This window comes from Perna viridis, chromosome 7, assembly GCF_037379345.1.
Source record: "Perna viridis isolate PV_CMFRI_1.1 ecotype Kerala chromosome 7, ASM3737934v1, whole genome shotgun sequence".
NCBI classification, from domain to species: Eukaryota; Metazoa; Mollusca; class Bivalvia; order Mytilida; family Mytilidae; genus Perna; species Perna viridis.
The window spans coordinates 45539332-45560545 of NC_142451.1; the positions used below are offsets into that span (position 1 = coordinate 45539332).

The 21214-nt window shown below is 32.0% G+C and overlaps 1 protein-coding gene across 1 annotated transcript; it reads right to left on the minus strand.

The window, feature by feature from the left end:
- Window positions 1-754: 754 nt before the first annotated feature.
- On the minus strand, window positions 755-18759 carry LOC148612925 (myeloid differentiation primary response protein MyD88-like). Its single transcript, XM_088594852.1, has 6 exons — window positions 18110-18759; window positions 15753-15827; window positions 12317-12388; window positions 11377-11563; window positions 10598-10689; window positions 755-10214 (listed from the first exon to the last, which is right to left on the minus strand). Exons 1-6 carry the CDS (start codon window positions 18477-18479, stop codon window positions 9727-9729), a joined length of 1284 nt encoding a protein of 427 aa, XP_088450978.1. The 5' UTR covers window positions 18480-18759; the 3' UTR covers window positions 755-9726.
- Between the last annotated feature and the right edge of the window lie 2455 nt (window positions 18760-21214).

Below are 21214 nucleotides of genomic sequence, written 5' to 3' on the forward strand. Positions count from 1 at the left end.
TTTATTCCTATAACACAAGGTATGCGTCTGCGTTATAGTTAAAATAATCACTTCCTCACTGCGTTCGTCATTTCCGATACACGTGAAAACACATTAATTCTTTAGCCTTCGTGTGTCGGAGGATCTAAATTTATAGAACCTTGCATACGCTACGTCCCTATGACATATGAAACAAAGTATTTTTATTGCTTGGTTAATCTTTTCTATTTATTGAACTCCATACCCTCAAAATTACCTAACCCCATATGATAAAAATGCTCTGAACTTTTCACTAATTCCCAATATCACCAGTCCAATTTTTCATTCTTTATTGACCGCAATTCAACGCCAAGTAATATGTGACGTTCATCGGTTCATTTATTATATCCATCTTATTGGAGCAACAGAAAGACTTGAGGAGGATTACATTACAAGACAAGATACTGGTATGTGTCATATTGTTTCATTTGTATTTTTTCTAATTACTCCCCTGGTCAAAGTATGTTAAACCATTGTATATACAGCCTTTAAGTAATAGTCATGTTAAACAAGACGTTAAATCTGCGTGACATGCTGCGTAGAATAAGGTTTATGTGAAGGGGATTTCCAACTGAACTTCTCTGTTTGTTTTGCTTCATAAATTTTATGACTGTTTTTTTAATTTAATCGTAGTAAATGTTGCGTAGTAAACATTAAGTAAAAATAATTTCATTTAAGAATTCAAATAGTACTTGGTTGCCTTTAAAATTACAAAATATTTATACAAAAAAGTAAATCAGATGTACTTCCTTTTTATTCATAAAGTGTATCTTTCTTTTTCATTTAAACGTGGCGAAAACTAATACAACGAACACGCTCAAATAAACCACTGTACAACTTCCTTTACCAAAATCAATTTCATTTAGCGATTACATGTATACAAACGAAGATGTTTGTACAGTATGTACTTCTGACGTTTTCTTAGCTCTATCTTGGCATTCGTAATTGAAATTTGTTGCATATTGAATGGGTGTCATGTGTTTGTAATCTTTAGGGGCTGAAATGAATTTTAAATTTTCTCCTAGTGAAGTAATATCACGAGCTCTGTATCTGCAAACCCATCAGACGCTTTTCATTTTTCTTCGTCACTGTCTTGTATTCTTACGCCAGCTCGCCCATGAAAAATATAAACAGAAGATTATCAAAAGTATAAAAAAGGACAAATACGAAGGCAAAAACAAACAAACAAACAAACAAACAAACCACCAATGCTGAAATAAAGAAGTTCCAGATTTTACTAAATAAAAACAAAAAACAAAAACAAACACACAAACACATAAACAAAACAAAACAAAACAAAACAAATAACGGCTTTCAACAAAAGCCGACAGCATGGGCTCAGATGTCAGCGTCTGCTGTGTGGTACTTCCATCATAAGAATACACAAAGACGACAACAGTATTTCCAGTAGAAGTGTGATATATTTTTGTTAGTTTTTTTTTTAAATTTCATTGCTATAAACTTGGTTCCCTTGATTACTCTTTCCTTTTTTCCAGTTTTTGTTCAAGGGATAATTTGATGATATATCACTTGCTTTTGCTTTCTGATTAGTTTCTAAAATTACTGTTTTAGATTTTTTATACAAGCATTTTACAGAAAAAAAAACACTGTTCTTTTTTTTATTTCACTTAGCAGTTCCTCTGATGAAACAGGGATTCTAGTTTGATATGACGTCATAAGCACAGGTATTTAATGGATAACAAGTAGAATAACTGAACTGACATTTACATTTATGTGTTAGTCCTTATGAGCAACCGCCAAACAAAAATAATAAAAATTATTTATCAGATTAAATGAATACCTTTGAGTCTTAAAAACTCATCTAAAATCTGTTCCCTTTGTCGAAAAAATAATAACATAAATGTAAATACTTCCTAGTTGGTTGGAGTAGCATAATATATTATTGTTGCAAAATTTTATAAAATCGAGGTAAAGCGTTGTTTTATAATTTTGACCTATCGTCGTAATAATATAACATGCACTAAAATAAGATTTGTATTCAATATGTGGAATCTTAGGGTATTTTATGTAAGTCTAGGGAACCGGGATTCGGACGGTAATTAAACAGAACATAATACAGGGATAGCGGCTTGACAAAGAAAATAGACGTACACAACAAAGAATATGGAATAACCATTATAACATGCACATAAAACAAATTCAAATGGGGCAACCCAATCCAAACTCTAAAAACTAGAAGCATGGACCCACAGTGTAAGCGTCCTAGATTTTCTTGAAACGCAAGCCAAGTTACAAATAAAACGACCAGGGTAGACGAAAGAGGAAAACTATGCCAAGGTAAACAAATCGGTTCTCGTGGTAAGAGTAATCAAGGGAACCAAGGTTATAGCGGTAATCAAAAGAATGAAATCCAGGGACAAAGACCAGACATGGAAAACAGACATACACAACAAAGAACATAAAGTAACTAAAATCATACATACAAAGTAACAAAAGTAAATGAGCAACTCGGACTCCACTAAAAACTGGGAGCATGGACCAGATGCACCGATAGGGTAAGCGTCATCTGCTTTTCTATAAACACCCGCCGAGTTGCTCATAAAAAGTCAAGTCCGGGGTAGACAAACGAGGGAAGGAAAACTATGACCCTTGAATAAATCAGTTTTCATAGTGCTGATGAATACACCATAACGATCAACGAGTTCATGATAACGACCATACAACTTCTGTAGTGATGACTTCAATCTTGTAGCAACATAACCCTGTTATGAAGCCTATATGTTAGAGTTCTAGCGCGATACAAAAAGTATGCGTAGTTTCGGCAAGCTCTGACGTATAACGTATGAGTTGTGATATGAACACTCCATACGCAGGAGGCGAAGGGATGTTGCCACAGATGAAAGGAAATACACCATAACGATCTATTGGTCCATGATGATGACCAGAAAACTTTTGTTGTGATGACTAAAATCTTGTTGCAACAAGGTTTAAAATTGTTTTAACAGATAAGTATTTTCTTGTCAAAATTAAGAATTGTTTACGTTAATTTTTTTACTAAATGGTTACGATCGACTGAAATAAACTTTAAATAAATGTATCTAATAACTATACAACTATTGCATATATAGTTCAGTCTTTAATTTTAGGTGCAGGTAAGTATGAAGTCAAGCAAAAACCGCTTGGATATATATATTTTAAAAATCATTATTTAATAATTTTTTTGTCAAAAGATGCATCTTATTTCCCTTTATAACGGACTTTTAAACCATATACTGTAATCTTGTGTTTGAAAGGGATGAAACCCTGAATTTTGTCAATATAAGCTCCTAATTCTCTAAACTTTTTTTGAAGACGTAAAAAAACTGAAAAATTTGTGTTCTTTTTTATTATTGTTTTGATCTAAAATATACAAGACAGAGAAGTATAATCCCGGTAAGAACAGCGGGGCAAGTCATAATCCCCGATATTTACGACAAGTCACTGTTTGTGACTATATAAAGCATGATTTGAAAAAAATGGTTTTGGTCACGCTTAGCATCATTCCAAAGCACCATTTAAAATAGAAGAAAGGTTGAGTGTACATCATTGAGTCTTCCACTCCAGCATTACAAACCACACACACACACACACAAAGATTTAAAAAATACTCATTGCCATCGACATTCTCGTCATGTAAAAGATCCTCTGGAAAAATAGATTTCTGGCAATTATACAATCTTGTCGCTTTCCTCAAATTCGTTTTGAATTCCACTTTGAAAAAGAACGTAATGACTGATTAGTCTAGAACTTGATTTGTGCAACCAATGACTCTTTGCTTTCAATATCGGTCGAAACGACGTCCTTCAACTTTGGATCCAAATCCAAAGAACCTTATTCAGAAAATAAAAGTGGTATTTCGTAGGAAGTGAATAGTCCTTTTAACAGAGATAAAACTTTTTTATGATAAATTGTTAAATTGAGTTTTTTTAACTGTTTGAAATCCTTAAAATAGCAAATATATTTACGATGACTTGACAAGTATTGTTCACGATATTGTTTTCACACTCAGTGTTTTAGTTAGAGGTACTATACAAATGTTACAAACACTATAAAGTAAGCCTCATCATTTGAACTACTCTCGAGAATCAATGGAATGGCAAAGCTCATTACAAAACAATACGACAAACGTGACGATCTCTGGTTTCATTGCACCAATTTCCCATCATCTGTGGCGCCTGCATATGGAGTTTTTTTTTTTTTTATCAAAACTGATACGTTTTGCTAAAGCCTGTCGAATCTACCTGGACTTTTTTAACCGTTCTAGACTTCTTAAAATTATGTTTCTGGATTAGATTAATATTGCTACAAAATTAAAGTCATAACTAGTCAAGCTTTATGGTCGTAAACATGAACTCATGGGTCGTTATGGTGTATCCATCTGTGCCATGACTTCGAATTTCACATGTTATAGTTTATCGCCTATCCCAGATTTCATATTTTATTAGTAACTCAGTCGGTGTTTCAAGAAAAGCAAAGGATGATTACCCTGCTGATTGCTCTTGCATATGCTCCATCTTGTTTGATCCGTACAAATTTTGTTATTTCGTGTTCTTTTATTTTCGTGTCTGTTTTCTTTGTGTGATCCTTATCTGGATTGAATCATTATGGATTGTCCAATATCAGTGACATCATAAAAAAGATGGGCATTTTACTCAAAATATTCTCAGATTTCCTAAATTGCCTTATGATTGGTATTGGGGTAAATTGTATATTAGTATACATTAAAGTTCTTTTTTATATACATAGTAATTGCAAACTCTTATTATAAAATTATACTTCTCGAATTTATTATTCAATATTTATATTCTTAACTGACGAGGTATTGATTGTAAAAGAAGCTTAAATGTCACTTTAATTATAAGTTTTTTTGTGATTACTTACAACTATTTGTGCCATAAATATTTACATTTTATATGTCAATTTTAATTACTACGAGTACATGTAGACATCTTTACACTAGTACAGTTGAGGAAATGAAAACCGGATTCGACTGCTCATAAATCCCGTTTGTTTCGTGAAACATTATGTCTTTTTATCATTTTTGTTTTGCTTTTCAAGTACAAAATCTAAGTTCATTTATTCGTTGTCCCTGTTTTTCTTTCTTTTTTTCCTCTTTCCTTAATTTTTTGCTTCGGATATTCATCTATTAATAGCTACCCTTTAGTAAGTCGGTAGTACATATAAAAAAAGTTCATGCACATTTAAAACACCCGGAAGTACAATATATGTCTATGATCTTATATTTTTCTTTTATAATTTAATTATAGGGGAATCTTTTTCTTATACAACATGTTGAAAAAAATTTGACATTGCCCTATCAGGAAGACGTATAGATTAACTAAAATGAAAATCTTACAAAACCAATAATAGTTTACCAGTCTTATACATATGTGATTACAAAATATGCTAACTTTGAAGTCATTACAACGTTATAAAATTAAAATAATTTTTACATGCATGTGGCTGTTATCAGAATTAAAAATGGAATATCAGATACGTTCATTAAGTTGAGAAAAATAGGACATATCATAACCATAATATAAAAATTATATGTTAATAGAAATATAAAATAAAAATATATGTTAATCGTGTTAACATTAATATAAACACAACCGTTCTCGGTTACCTAACGCTGGTTAGTTTCTTATGTTTGACGCCATATGACCAATTTGATGATGTTCGTTGAAATGCTAATGACGTTTACCTATCAGTACACCCGTTCTTTAATCCCGGTGTTTAGCAGAGATCGGGTTCTTTTTTTTTAATTTTTTCTTAAGAATACCAATTATTTTAATTTATTTATAGTTTTATCGTTTTTTATTGTCTAGTTCTTTGTCCCCGGGTCATAGACGTCTTTGTTTCTGGAGCTAAGTTTAGTCTCTGCTTTTACTCATAAGAATATTTCGGTTTATGTTTAAAAGAAAAAATTAGGATATATTACGCTAATTTTGTGATATTATTAAAAAAGTTTTATACTTTACAATGGGTTACTTATAATGTATTTACTTCAAATGGCCATTCATATTTGATATAATTTTTTTAAGATGTAAAGTACACTAATCAAAATTAAAAAAATTAATAAGCTATTATGTACCACTAATTAAAGATTAAAAAAGACATCTTAATAGAAGTTGAGTTTCAATTTTAAAATAACATGACCAGTGAAGTTCCCAAATTCAAGATATCTGGCAGGGTAACAGCAAATGGCAACTGGTATGTTATACAAATCTGTACACCTTTGAACATCTTTGGTGTTTTACAAGTCTACGATAATGGCACTTTCAATGAAAGGAAGGATGTTGCATCAATATAGTCAAATCCGGAAATGATACGAAAGAGTATCCGGAAATAAATACTTTTCCCTTTTATTACATCGCTTTATTCATAAAAATCAAACGATACTAAATCAATACAGTGAAGTGTAAAATAATGAGACTTTTATCATGATTAAACGTGTATAGAATTATTTTGTTTTAACTATAGAAGAAGTGAAAAGAATACTTAAACTAAAGTGAAGAGGATGCACTTTGTTTTCAACATTCAGATAATAAAATACTCGGAGAATTTAGTTAATACAAGCCATGTAATGTACATGTTTACCCTGCAAATTTTAGGACTTTTCTTGTTTATTTTAAAAGAGATTACCAAATTACCAATCAAGTATAAAAATTCAGACAATAAGCCATGATTGCAGATCTAAATTGGGAAATTATGTCTCATATTCCAAAACGGAATGTGATTGTAGTACCAGATTTGTCGGATATTTTATTATTCAACAACAAATAAAAAAAAGGCAGCAATTATAGTTAGCAGACATGTACAAAATTCCACACACACACACACGCACAAAAGATGGCAACAATACAAACACTCAGCAGATATGTTAAATATTTAACACAAAAATATATGATTCTTTCACTTATACATGGCAGATATGTTTCATATTCAACAACAAAAAAAAAAAAAAAACAAAAAAAAAAAAACAAGATTTCAGTGCATATGCAGGGCAGATAATATTCCACAAAAAGCCATCATTACAGTTTATATGCTGTGCAGACATTTCATGTTCCATAACCAACTGCCGTGCTAAGCTAGGCCGATATTTTTAATATTACACAAGAAAGTAAACAATGATTGCACTTATATTTGGCAGAAATGTTTAACATTCCACAAAAAACAAAAAACACAAAACAAAACACACACATAAAAAAAAACCAAAAAATAAAACAAAATTACAGTACATATATTGGGCAGATATTCTTACATTGCACATAAACGTGATAAATGCACACGTACTGGCCAGACATGTATCAATTCAAATTTTACACAGGGATCCGATGGGCTTTGCCAATGTCGCAATATGCGATTTTTTATTTAATGTGGGTCAACAATATCCAGTAACTGACAATTTTCTTGGCGCAAAGGCTTTGTATAATAAAATTGACAGAAAGTTTAGCGGCCATGGGCATTTTCTCCAATCGAACAGTTGTGTTGACACCTGGTCAGACTTAATTAACCATAACCATTTCACGACTGAAGCCAATCAAAGGAAATTTGTCCAGGTGACCCTGACCTCACAATTCGTTTACTTAGTAATCCCTGCAAAAATAGTTTCATGTGAGGTTTCAATCATACGTAATTATGTTATTGAGCCAGTCACATCTCACATCCATTGGTCAAAGGTAAACATAAGTGGCTACATACAAGCTTCACAGTCCCTTCAAACCATATGATACATTCAGAAAAGCAGGTTTACGATATAAAAGAATATATTGAATCCAACTTACAATGATAATTCTATCAGGAAGTGTCTAAGACACCTCGAAATGCGAATATTGATAAAAGAAAATGCTTTTGTTTGCCTTGTCTTATGGCCTATTGGTGGGAAAATCAGTCAAAAATGAAAGGGGATTTCCCAAATCTAAATAAGGAAATTGACCGAAATTAAGTCATAATATTCAAGCAGATTAAGAAAACAAGGGGTGCAAAAGGGACACAATTAATGGGCCATGGTAGGTTGCTATGAATTTTATTCATTGAATAAAGAGAATTAAGACTGTTTAAAGTTTATAAATTTATAAAAAAAAAAATGATTATATGTAAAGATCAATTTAATAATACCACAAACGACTATGGTAAATATTTTTGAAGTAGGAACTATTTCAATATAGTAATGTAAAGTCCATGATAAAATAAAACACGTATTTCGGGAGTAGTACATTGATGTGTCTTTGTGTCATTACATTCCTTTTATTAGTTCAAAGAATTGTCATCGTTCAATTACCGCGGATTTTCATAAGTTTTCATAACCGTCCAGAGCTTACTTATGTGTTTACACTTGTTGAGGACGTTTTGGTGATCTCTGGAAATATTTACTACTTGGTATTTAGGTTTTACACTGGTAAATTTGTTATGTTTCACCATATACGTTCTTTTTTCGATTACTGTCATATTTATAAAAAAAAATGGCACCCATTTCCCCTCCAATTTCTAAAAATTGATGACAAAAATTGACAGCCGAGAATTTGAGAAGTCAGAGCAGTCCATGCTACAATACAAAGGTTGCTGCACGTATACGTGGCAGATATGTTTCATAATTCACAAAAACAAAAAGTAGCAGCATCTGTAGTGGGCAAATATATTCAATATTAAAAAAAAGAGAAAAAAAAAACAAAACAAAACAAAACAAAACAAAACAAAAAAAAAAAAAAAAAAAACAAGATTGCAGCACCTAAACTGGACAGATATATTTCATTTTCCAGAAGAAATCATGATTGCACAAATGATGCTGGACTGATATTTTTCCCATTCCCCGAAAAAAATAACACCAAAAAAAAAAAAAAACAACAACAGCAACAACAAATATTTTCATATTCCACCAAACAAAATACATGTAAAAACCAACAAGATTGCAACATTAATACAGAGCAGATATGTCAAGTATTCCACAACAAACCATGCTTGCATCATCATCTATACTGGGCAGATATGTTTCATATTAAAATATCTTCAGAAAAAAAGCCATGGTTGTTGCACCTATATTGGAAGATATATTCCAATACCTTTAGTATAAACTCCAAGAATGCATTGTTTATTATTAACATTAAAAAAATACAAAACTATCAATCGAATGACGCCAGATTTAGACAGATTTCAAACTGCAGTTTTTTTTTTAGTTAAAACTTCAATGTTTTGAGTAAAAAGTTTCAATTTTAGGATGTTTTTTTGTAAATCATAACACAATGCACCAACATGACATGGAAATATTGTCTTATTACCTTGATTATGATAGTGCATATGGTCAAATTAAACTTTCAAAATGGTGGATTTTTTCATACCATGTTTAACCCACTGCCTGATTCTCACAGGGACTGACACTAAACCTGAATCATTTTACTTGAATGTTATTTTTATCACTTTTAAAAAGTTTTGTTTTGTTTTTTTCTTAATTTTTACATTTCAATGTTATCACAGAAATCACATATACTCAATAAAGAACATAATTTCCTTAGCCTGCACACTTTACTTTCAATACGAAAAATGTATGAAAATTGCCCTATGATTTTAGTAACAAATAATTTACAAAAATAAACAATAATTGTAAAAATAACATAGCTATTAACAACAAACAAAATTCAACAAGTCAATGGTACTACATTTCTCAACATTTAAAGTGTAACGGTAAAAGACATTTGCAGATAAAAATAATCATGTATTATGAAACACCGTTTTTAAACTGCGGATAATATTTTTTTGTTTCTGATTTTTCGAAGTTGCTGAATGACATGTCAATTCTGAACTAAAAGGAGAGGAATTTGCAGACTTATAGCTAGAGGAACCAGCTATATCATTCTCATCCGATGAGTTGGTCGAACTCGTGGAGGCAGTAGAACTATTGCTTTTAACAGAGCTCTTTCGTGAAGGGAAAAATGTCGACCAAGAATACTTGTCTTTTTTCTGCTTTTTAGTACTAGAGGATGATGATTGTGTTGGCAAAGGTCTACGTGATTGCGGAAATGAATATTCTGACATATTTTCTGTTTCGACTGGTGCTTTCAATGACAATGCTAATCTAGGCCAGAACCAGTCTTTCAGGTCTTGTTTGGTGTAGTCGCACACATTGACATGGCGTAAGATATCAGGAAGCATAATGTGTCCCTCCGTTATTACAGGAATCAACCTGTTCTGTCTTGCACCTTTCAGATCAGAACAAATTAAAGTATAAAAAAGCTAGAGTTTTCAAACCACATAAAAATGTTAATTACAATATTGACCTAAACGTGTTAACCTACAAGATGGTTTGAAATAAAATTTTATTATCTTGAAGAATATTTTAAAATAAAATCTTATATCGGTTTACTAAAAATAAATGTGAATACGGCACATGGGATATAAAAAAAACGCGATCGACATGTGACCAAATGGAAAGTAATCTGATTCGGATCAACTGCTAATTTAAAGAGCTACTATTTGATTTTAATAGGAGGGTGCTATGATAGAATGTCCTGATTTTTTAGTTACCAAGAATCAGAAATTCGACAAAGTGTGTACTAAGCATGCTCTGCCTAATAGGTCTTACCTGGAGCAAGAGAATGTGCAAACTTTAACCGGAAGTCACAATCAACGCTGTGTATATAGTCATGGGACAGGACAATCAGCATACGTTTGCACCTAAAAAGAAAATATATATGCGATTAGATAATAGTTATATATAACATTTTCTGTAAAAGGAAACAAACTCATTTAGTCAGACTTGTCTGACTATGAATCATTTCATATATCATTAATCGAAATTTGCAGTCATACAAATATTGAAATTAACATAACACCAAGGCTTCGTTCCTTGTATTGTGCATGGTAAAATTTCTTGGTGATGTATTTGGTTTACTATTTCGATACTTCCGGATTTGAGAACTTTTATATACATGGGGATTTAGTTCTTTCTTTGTATTGGATTATTAATGCTGCTAATGAGAGATTACTCCATGAAATACGTGTACAGCATATCAAAACTTGCAATATAATAGGATTTCTACTTCTGTATATATTTTCTTCAATCCGTAGACATTAAATGTTGATTTTCTTTAAAAAATAAAGCAAAGCTTTTTACATAGGAGTTTATTTTTAATTTAATGCAAAAATTTCCGACTTTCTCGACAAAACTTGCGCATTAATGATCTTCTGTAGACATTTATTGCAGAGAATAATAAAGGCTATCATATACATGTAGCAAACTATATCTTTCTGAGAAAAAACAAGTATCCAAAGAGCACATTTCAAAGTTTCAAATTATTATTATCTTTCGCAGAATACCGATATACCATTAAAATTCCACCATCAATTCTATAATGAAATTACCTTGATTTTATTAACTTTGCATCCATAAAGTGTTTTGCTCCTCCAGCCAAAAAATCTCTTTCTGGGACTAACAGCTTCAGTCCATGCTCTGGTGTTTCTAGTTGTCGTATGCACTCTTCTACAAAATCCCCGTCTTTTTGTGATGTGTTGTTGTACGAGATGAAGGCATCATAAATCACCTTTGTACCTATTAACATTGCGGAAATTGAAAACACTGATCATTCATTCAAACAATGCTATTTAAAAAAATAAAATTATGTTAAATTTACCCAAGAAGGTTATTTTCCGAACAAACTCTATCTTTTCATTAACTCTCAAACAATGTATGAACGACTTTTTTAGTCATGTTGTAATACTGTGTACACATGGTTGACATATGAACATAACATGAAGGAATAGAATCGCCTATCAATCACAATTAAGTTTTATTACAGTTTAAGACAGTATTGATTTATTTTTAAACCTAAGAACGTAATTAATGGTATCTTTCTTAATAAAAAAAATAGAATTAAACCTTAACGTGTAAACATTAACTTAAGAATAAAAAAAATCATGAAATAATCTTCATGTGTGCAGTCTATGAGCCAATTTGCAAATAATGACATTTTTGCATTAACCACAATGGACGTTTATATTAATATCTAGGACACAATAATGATTTAAAAACCAGGGACTACTGGACCTTTGCTAAGTTGACAACTTATTGACAGAGGAAACATTAATAACGAAGAGGACGCATATAACTAAATTTAATCTGTATAGCACACAAAAGCTTGAAATATAAAGAGGAAAACATGCTGATAATTGTTTTAAAGAATTTTTTAAATTAATAAATGCATTGTTATACCTTACATTGCACGGTTTAGTTATTAATATCACTGATTTTTTTTCTTATTCAACTTATTGAATCTACTGCTGTAAGGAAATCTAAGTCTTTTACCTGGATATGTGACGTCATCGAGGGTAAGAAGTTCAGTTTCATTGACCATATGGTCTTCTGAAGAGCTGGTGACTGTAATAGAAATGTACATAGCCTCTTACTTATGACATCTTTTTTAGTAACAAGAAAAATATTATATATATATATATGGGAATTAAAAGCAGTAAAATACTTAAATTGGCGTCAATTAGAACCATGGTCTCTGGCTTTTAACACCGAGAGAAAACGTACTTTTCGAAAGATTCTTTGTTACATTTTTATAGTTGCATTTAAAAAAAAACCTCAATGTATTCTTCTTGTTTTACCAATGTTCTCGAAATTTAATAGAGTACGCCAGATTTTTTAGGGACAGTAGGTAGGGTAGATACGGGGAAAACACATTTACGACTATCTATAGTTGCTTGAATCTAGTATGTTAAATGCCCTCGTTAATTACTGTTATTTGAAACCTCGCAATTAAAAAAAGGCTTCATCGTTTTATATTTTTTTAAAAGACTTTAATTAATATCGATTCATTTGAATTATGTTTCCTAACTATAAATGGAAGCTTGCTCATTCGGAAATCTTTTGGGTATAATTAAGATAACTATCAGGTGAAACTGATGTGATACATGTGATAGTCGGCCATTGGTTGTTTCGGTAACATTCGGCAATCATCGGAGTCATATTACCGAAGGCAAATGAAGGAAAACGTTTCTCATGTACTTCCTTAAAGGAAAAGGGAACTTTCAAGGTTTAGTATAATATTTATGTGAAGACAAAAGAAAAATTTCATATTTACTTTGAGTATTATGCAACTGCTAAGGGTGTAAAAAAGTATATTTTTGATTCAACGCATGTCACAATTGATGTAATTCTATATGGAACGCCGTAACTGTCTTAACTGGTCAATTATATTTATTCGCGGTGCTGTTTTCTTTATATTCGATACTTTCATATTTATATGCGATTGTGTTATCTTATATGTAGTGCTTTTATCTTGATATGCGGTGGTTTTACCTTTATTTTCGGTGGGTTTACCATTATATGCTGTGGTTTTATCTTTATATGCAGTGGATTTATCTTTATATGCAGTGGATTTACCTTTATATGCGGTGGCTTCATCTTTATATGCGGTGGTTTTATCTTTATATGCGGTGGTTTATTTTACTACATCAGCACTCTTCTTTATATGCTGTTTATACGACGTTATATGCTGTTCAAATTTCATTAGATGCTGAAAAAAGCTTCGATTATCTAAAAAACATATTAGAAAGGAACTTTACAATTATATATATATAGACATCAGTAAGATTCTTTTGGTTTCTGAAAGTGTTCTGTATAGAGAAATGAGGATGTACAATTTAAGCAAGAATGACTTTGATGACGTTAGTTTAACCATATTTATTAAGTTATTTGCATATTTTAACACCAAGTCAAAACAATAGAATGAAATGAACTATAGCAAATTAATTACGGGATTCAGAAGCAAGACTTAAAGTCTTATATTAATCCGTCTCCTAAAATCATGAATAATAATTATATCATTGATATATAGCATAGCTCAAGAAAGTAGAGCTATAATGTTCACAACGTCTATTTGGCTAGTTAGATGCAAAGTGAAGAGGTCGATATAATTAATGCTCTAAGTATTAACTCAGGTCATAAGCAATTTTCAAAATTATTCAAAAGAAATATAGCTCTATAATTCAGGTTTTTAATTTGAAGCTTTGGCTCTGTATCAAAAAGGTTTGAACCTTGGTAAACATTTCAACGTTTTACTCATCCGATATGTTATTTGATCCAAATTAGTCCATGGGCTGGGAGGGTCCACCGTGAACCCCCTACTCATCAACTTCGTGGTGATTTTTAGGTATCTTTATACCTCCGATTACCGTATCAATTTGTTGCCAAAGAATATTCTCGGATTCTTTTCCAGTATAAGCCTATATTTGTACCCCACTGGGTCAAAAACTGTAGATTTTTGTGACTCGATTACTTTAGCGTCTAAGCCTTCGTGGATAGCATGTGTAAACAAACTAAACATATTTAGGTATCATCATATAGCCCAATGTCTCAGCTTTACAGTGGTACCTAGAAAGTTGCGTAACACTTAGTGTCTTGGGGTTAAATGAAAACATGTACCCCTACCCCGCCGAAAAATCGCTTAAATTGACATATTTTTCAATGTCAAAACCCCTAGAGTATTTATGCTTCAGTAAAGAATTGCTTTTTTTGGTACTTTCTGTTTATTATTATCAAAATCTATACTTCTGGGTATCTTTTGATGATTTTTGGCCATTTTCGTTGACAGAATTTATCAAAAAAATTTAAAAAATGGGATTTTCGAATTTTCTGTAAAAATTCAGATATATTCTATTCTTCAAGTTATTGCTCAACTGAAACGTCTGAAATTTGGTATCATTCGATATATATTTAAATTTTCTATATAAATAGACCACGAAAAACTAATTTTCATTCAAGAATTTCCAAAAAATGTTGAAAATATTACCCATATCCCTAGAAAACTGCTCTCAATATCAAACATAATTCTCAATCACAGCATACCGACAGTGTAGAACAAATATTTTAGGCATTCATAGTTTTAGATAAAGAAGTACCAAACATATCTGATCAATACAGGCGCTTAGATTTTCCTTTTAGGTTGATATTTACTATAAAATTGGAAAAATGGGAATTTTCAGAATTTCAGAATTTTCAGTGTCGGTATGCGATTTTTTTCACAATGTGCCATACAAAATTGATCATGTTTAAAAGTTCCGAACATTTAAGGCTTGCATTTAGATAATCAAAGCTTTTTTACAGCATATAATGAAGTTTGAACAGCATATAAAGTCGTATAAACAGCATATAAAGAAGAGTGCTGATGTAGAAAAATACACCGCATATATATTTAAAAAAAAACACTGCATATAAAGATGAAACCATCGCATATAAAGAAGAAGCCACCGCATATAAAGGTAAATCCACTGCACATAAAGATAAATTCACCGCATATAAAGATAAAACCACCGCATATAATGGTAAACCCACCGAATATAAAGGTAAAACTACCCCATATCAAGATAAAACCAATACATATAAAAACAATGCAACCGCATATAAATAAGCAGGCGCATAGCCGAGGCCAAATTGAAGTGTAGGCAAAAGTACGGCAGTAGGTCTGGGGGCCGCTTAAGGCCCCCAGCAGGTCCAGGGCGAAGCCCCCCTAAAAGCTCCGCAGAGATAGCGTTTTAGAGCATCATTTATGCCTCTCCTGGATGTAAAAAAAAATGGCAAAAGCTTTTTTGCCTAACGGCAGCTACGGGCCTGATAAGAAAGTATCGAATATAAAGAAAACAGCACCGCGTATAAATATAATTGACCAGATAAGACAGTTATGGTGTTCCATAATTCTAACTTTATCATAATAGATACGAGTAAATTTTAGACATACCAGTACCATCTTGTTTTGGGATGTAATCCTCTTCCAGCCTTTTTTGTTGTTCTAAATGTAACTGGCCGTCTTTTTCTTGGTAGAAATTTAAAATTTTTTAAAATTTAGTATTAAAATGAATCTAACGGTAGACTAAAATAGCTTTCACTCATGATGGAGGCAACAGAGTAAAAAAAGTATTAATGACTAGTATGTCAATTGTTTGTTATACAATTGAAAGGTCTTTCCCTTGAAAACTTTCCCTTTCTAATAAACACATTCAAACATCTACAACAGTTTGACTTTTTGCACTTGGTGACCTTGTCAAATGCAATTGTCGATGTTCCCATCATGACTTTTGTAATGTCAACTCGACGACCTTTCGTTAGATATACAACAACCCTACTTTCTGTGAACTTTAGAATTTTGCACTTTTTAACCCCAACTGGGTTCTTTTTCTATATAAATAAATTAAAATTTGAGATGTACACATTATGACCTTTAATTTGATATGCGACAACCTAACTATATAAACAACTTAAGTTTTGCACTCATTGACCTCACCTAAGTCATTTATTTCCAGACAAAACATCGATACGTCGGATGTACGCTTTAAGACCTTTCATTTGATATGCAACAACCTTACATTCTAAGAACTTTAAATTTTTGCACTTAATGACCCTACTATTTGAACTCGTATTACTTATCATGGTTGAAACTCCGACTTTTGAAATGTGCTCATTTAGACCTTCAAAATGATATATCACATGACCCCCGTCGACAAAGTTGAAAAAATGATGCATTATCAAATCTATAAATAGGTATTGATGAAATATATCAAACCATTGGAAAATATGAAAATTTTAAGTTGTTGTAGTATCATTGCATTGGTTTTTATATTATGTGAAACAGTTGTACTTGTGCAGATCTTTCATTCTGTAGAATGACCATTTGTGTGTCTGCTGTGGATTTTAAAATATATACCCCGCTCTCAAAACCTAAAACTAGACTAGATATGTCAAATCTGAAAACTGTGAGAATTTGCAGAACATATAAAACAAAATTACAAAATAATATGGGCACTTTTGGAGCTAATTTTGAGCCCAATGATTATTAAAATATGATGCAATAACAAACTCCAGAACCGTCGTAGTCGTAGAGACATGAAACTACCACCACACATCTTAGGATTACCTGACCTTGAAAAAATTTACAAGGTCAAGGTCATACGTTTATGTCATTCTGCAAAACATTTAAATTGTCATACATTTTGAACAGACGGTTTCACAGTCGTGAATTTTGTTTCAAAATGTAGGGCTTATCGAGAGGGTCATTTCATACGCTGTATGTATGCACTTATCTCTTACTGTTTTCTCAATATCAAGGCCTGTAGTTTGCAGTGATATGGCTTTCTAGCACTCAATGAACTTTGACCTTGGATGCAAATGAAAGGTCACATGGACCAAAGATCATTGATTAAGGTCCCATGTTTCTACAGCTTCTGGTTCTCGAAATATAAATTGGAAAAACTTAAGTATGATATTTCAAGGGAATTAACTCCTGTGTGGTTTGATAATACACATTTATGTTTACTTATGAGATATTCATCTTGTGTATATGAAACAGTTTTTAGATTGATTCTATCTATTATGATTTTCAAAATATGAGGGATTGAAATAAATTGTTTTAAGGGGTCATAACTCTTAAAGATGATAACGAAATCCTTAGCAGGGTCACTTTCTAATAGAACATGATGACATCTACATATTCACCAAGTATGATAATGATATCCTGAAAAATTAGTTCGGGGGACCTATTAACCATATTGTGAAGACGCTAATAAACGGGATATAACTTCTACAATGGATAATGAAATTCTTCATGGGATTATCCTGTAAAATTCCTAAGAAAGGTCTATCGATGGTCCAAATTTTGTAATGATATCTTGAAAGGTCCCTTATGGTCTAATAACAAAATAGAAATTTATGTTTATTAATTAGGCCGTCTGCTTATGTGCATGAAACCGTTTCCAGAATTATTCTATCTCTTATGATTTTTAAGATATGAGCGATTAAAAGAAACTGTTTTAAAGGGACATAAATCTTAAAGATGGTAATGAAATCCTAAGCAGGGCCATTTCCTAATTGATACTGATAACATTTACATGTTAACCAAATATGATCATGATATCCTGAAAAAATGTTTGTTTTGTTTGTTTGTCATGTCAAAGAAAATTTTGCAAATAACGGAAGAATATGTAGGGAAAGACCATAATAAAGGGGATTTATTTATACGATTTTTATGTTTTTGTTTTCAAAAAGAACATGATATTTGATTGAAATAAAGAAACATTAATTTAAATAACAAAAACTACTTGCCTATTTTTGCTTTACAGTCTTCTAAAATATCTTTCCTGTCAAGTGAAATGAGTATTCTCCATAAATTTCCTAACGTTGGTTTTAAATCAAGATTTGGTTCCCATTTCGATAGCAGTTCCAAAGTCGGACTTTTCTGGCGTTCAAAGCTCTTAATTTCTAATTGTCCGAAGCCAACGCTTTCTGCAACACCTCTGTAATCAATTAAAATTTCCTTCTCAGGATGCAAAATATCTATCTGTTGGTCCAAGTGAAGAGCTATCTTTGCTAAGGTACTTTTATACAGAATGTGCAAGGGCAAGTCGTCCAATTCCTCAGCCAGTCCAAATTCGTCTTTATCAGTTTCAATCTTAGAATCCTCTGGACTACACATTGTATTTCGGGAGAAATATTGATAAATCAAACTAGAAAAATATTTAAATCATAAATATATAATGTTGAAAAGAACTCATTTACTTAATAACTAATTTAGTCCTATCATTGTTTATGAAAGTTGTAATGAAGGTTGCATGGTTCTTTTAGTCGACTGTACAATGCGTCCATGAAATCTCATAATAAAGATTAAATACACGTATTGTATTTAATAGTTAGTCGTTTTAAAGCTACTAACTGCTTTTCGGCCGATCCTTATGATATTGTCTAATAATCGCCTTGCAAACACAATACAATAAATACTTTGCATGAGGAAGTCAGTTAAGTACAGTCGGTTAATAATCAAACCTAACATTTGCATCGTGCAGGAAGTAAATGCATGTTGAGTTCTATGTAAAAGAAAGATATATATTGTGGTTTTTATTTTGGTCTCCACGTGGCTTTTCAACCAAATTCTTAACTACAATTTATCTTAAAATTTTGTACTATAAAAGTTAAATGAATACTCCTCACTGTTTGAACGTTACTCAAATTGGAAAACTAAAATCTGGCAAAAGCGAATATCACAGAAAAATCAATACAACAAATACAATACAGACAAATGCATCCATAAGGTACTAATGTAAAATTAGATACTAGGATTCAAACGAAAACTTAAAAAAAAGTTGTAAATGGTTTGTTTAGAAAAAAAAATATTCTTGAAATGTAATTGCTACTATGGTCACGTGAACATGCGATTCGTTTCTGCGTGAACATGCGATTCGTTTCTGCGTGAACATGCGATTCGTTTCTGCATGAACATGCGATTCGTTTCTGCGTGAACATGCGATTCGTTTCTGCGTTTATGTAAGTTTAAAGACTTATAGAATTAAAAGTATATTGTATACATGTAGAGTCCGCTTACTTTTACATACAGTTATATAGTATTGTGTTGACGATGAATCAAAGGACACTTTCTAAAGTGTACTGAATAATGTTTTTATGAGATACGGAGAAATGTGTGTACGTATGTTCTGCAGATGTTGATATCCCCTTGCATTGTGGTTGGTATATATAGTGACCATGGTGTTCATCCGTTCGTCCACAACGTCTTACCTGCAACTACTCGACACACTAATCAAGAAATAGAACTTGTATTTCCAAATTGTTATGTCTGCTGTTGAAAACTAATGACATTTTCCAGTTTTAGATATGTACATGTTGAAGTTAGAGTGTATGATATCGATAGAATTATGTGCAATTTAACATGTATATTATGACACGACTGTAGTTAATGCGGTGGTTCATTTATTATGCTTACTTCCTGGGTTTAAACGCGGGTATATTCCCCGTGTAGTTTCCTTCACTTGCTTATTAGGTTCTATTAATACGAGACACAGGTTAAACAATGAACAAGTCTTTTAACAATGCAATATACTCAGATCATATAAGATTGAAGTTAACAATTCTTAGATTACAGAAAGACAAGTTCGATTTTGGTCAGTATGTACTTTAAAATGAGTTCAGTTTTAAAATTGAAGTGGGTTAAACGAAGAGATTCATATTGGTAGAGTTGTACATGTCATATCCGTCCACATCCCGTCCTTCCATCGAGAAAGACTAAGGAGTTCCGATTGCTTGATTTACATGTACTCATGGCGTCACGGCATGAGCCACATGATGTGAAAAAAGATGTAATTTGTAAATACCCAACATGCAACAGGAAATTATTTCACAACAGTCATTCGATGAATCCATCCATATTTGGTTATCATGAATAGCTGCAATGTGGGCCAAGTAGGAGGATCTAAACTATTACATAAATATCATTATTTCAAAATAGACACGGAAACATATACTTTACAAAAAGATATCCTTATAGAAATAAAAGTACAACTAGTATAAAACTAGTTTGATTAAGATATCAGGCTGCTGTCTCCCATTCTTAGCGAGTGATCGAACTTGCATGCAACTTTTAGGTCGCACCGGGTGGTTGAAATTTCTTGGAGAAGTTTACCGCAATGGCATGAGTTTTCTATACGAATTTAATGGAGGGAGCGTTGACATATGCGACAGGTGCTCAGGAAATGAAATGATTATAACAATGGCGGATCCATGTGGGCGGGCCTCCTTAGAAATTGTTGAAAAATTGTTCAAGATACCCTCAGAACGCAGGATTCGAGGTTTAATATTTCAAAATTTTCTTGGGGGGGGGAGGGGCATGCCCCCAAACCCCCACACAAATTCGGTGATCATGTCAAGATTTTTTTTTGGCCTCCTTACCTAAAACTGGATCCGCCACTGTATAATTTTAAAATTATTTCATTTCAAATTTAGAAAAAGTTTTGATCAGGCCGACCTTGGTCTGATTTGTCATATAGATCGATATTTCCGCCGTAATATTAAACTTATCGATCTCAAATGGAAATGTTACCACTCCTATCCGTCGGAGAATCAATACATTTCTACGAATTTTGCCTTCTGTATACAAGTATTAAAAACTGTTTAAAACTCAAGTATAGTTCCGTGCAAAAATTGCGCAAGGGTAATTTTCTCTGTTTGCATGCTTGTTTCATGAAATTTTCATTGTTCACAGTAGCAACGTCAATTACATATTGAACAATTTCTAGAAAAATTATAAACGACTGTTATAAAAGAACAAGTACAGCACGTTGCTAAGAATAATGGGAAATACAGAGCAATTATTGCGACCTCGTGTTCCACAGTATGATGTGGCGGAGCTACAATTGCCCATTT

Bases quoted from the DNA above. Each gene is read 5' to 3' on its own strand.
- LOC148612925 (XM_088594852.1), bottom strand. From the start codon at position 18,479: ATGTGTAGTCCAGAGGATTCTAAGATTGAAACTGATAAAGACGAATTT. The intron at 15,828-18,109 runs GCAAGTAGTTTT...ATTTCTACCAAG, and splicing joins AGACTGTAAAGCAAAAATAG to AAAAAGACGGCCAGTTACAT. The intron at 10,690-11,376 runs GTAATTTCATTA...TTTTCTTTTTAG, and splicing joins GCAAAGTTAATAAAATCAAG to GTGCAAACGTATGCTGATTG.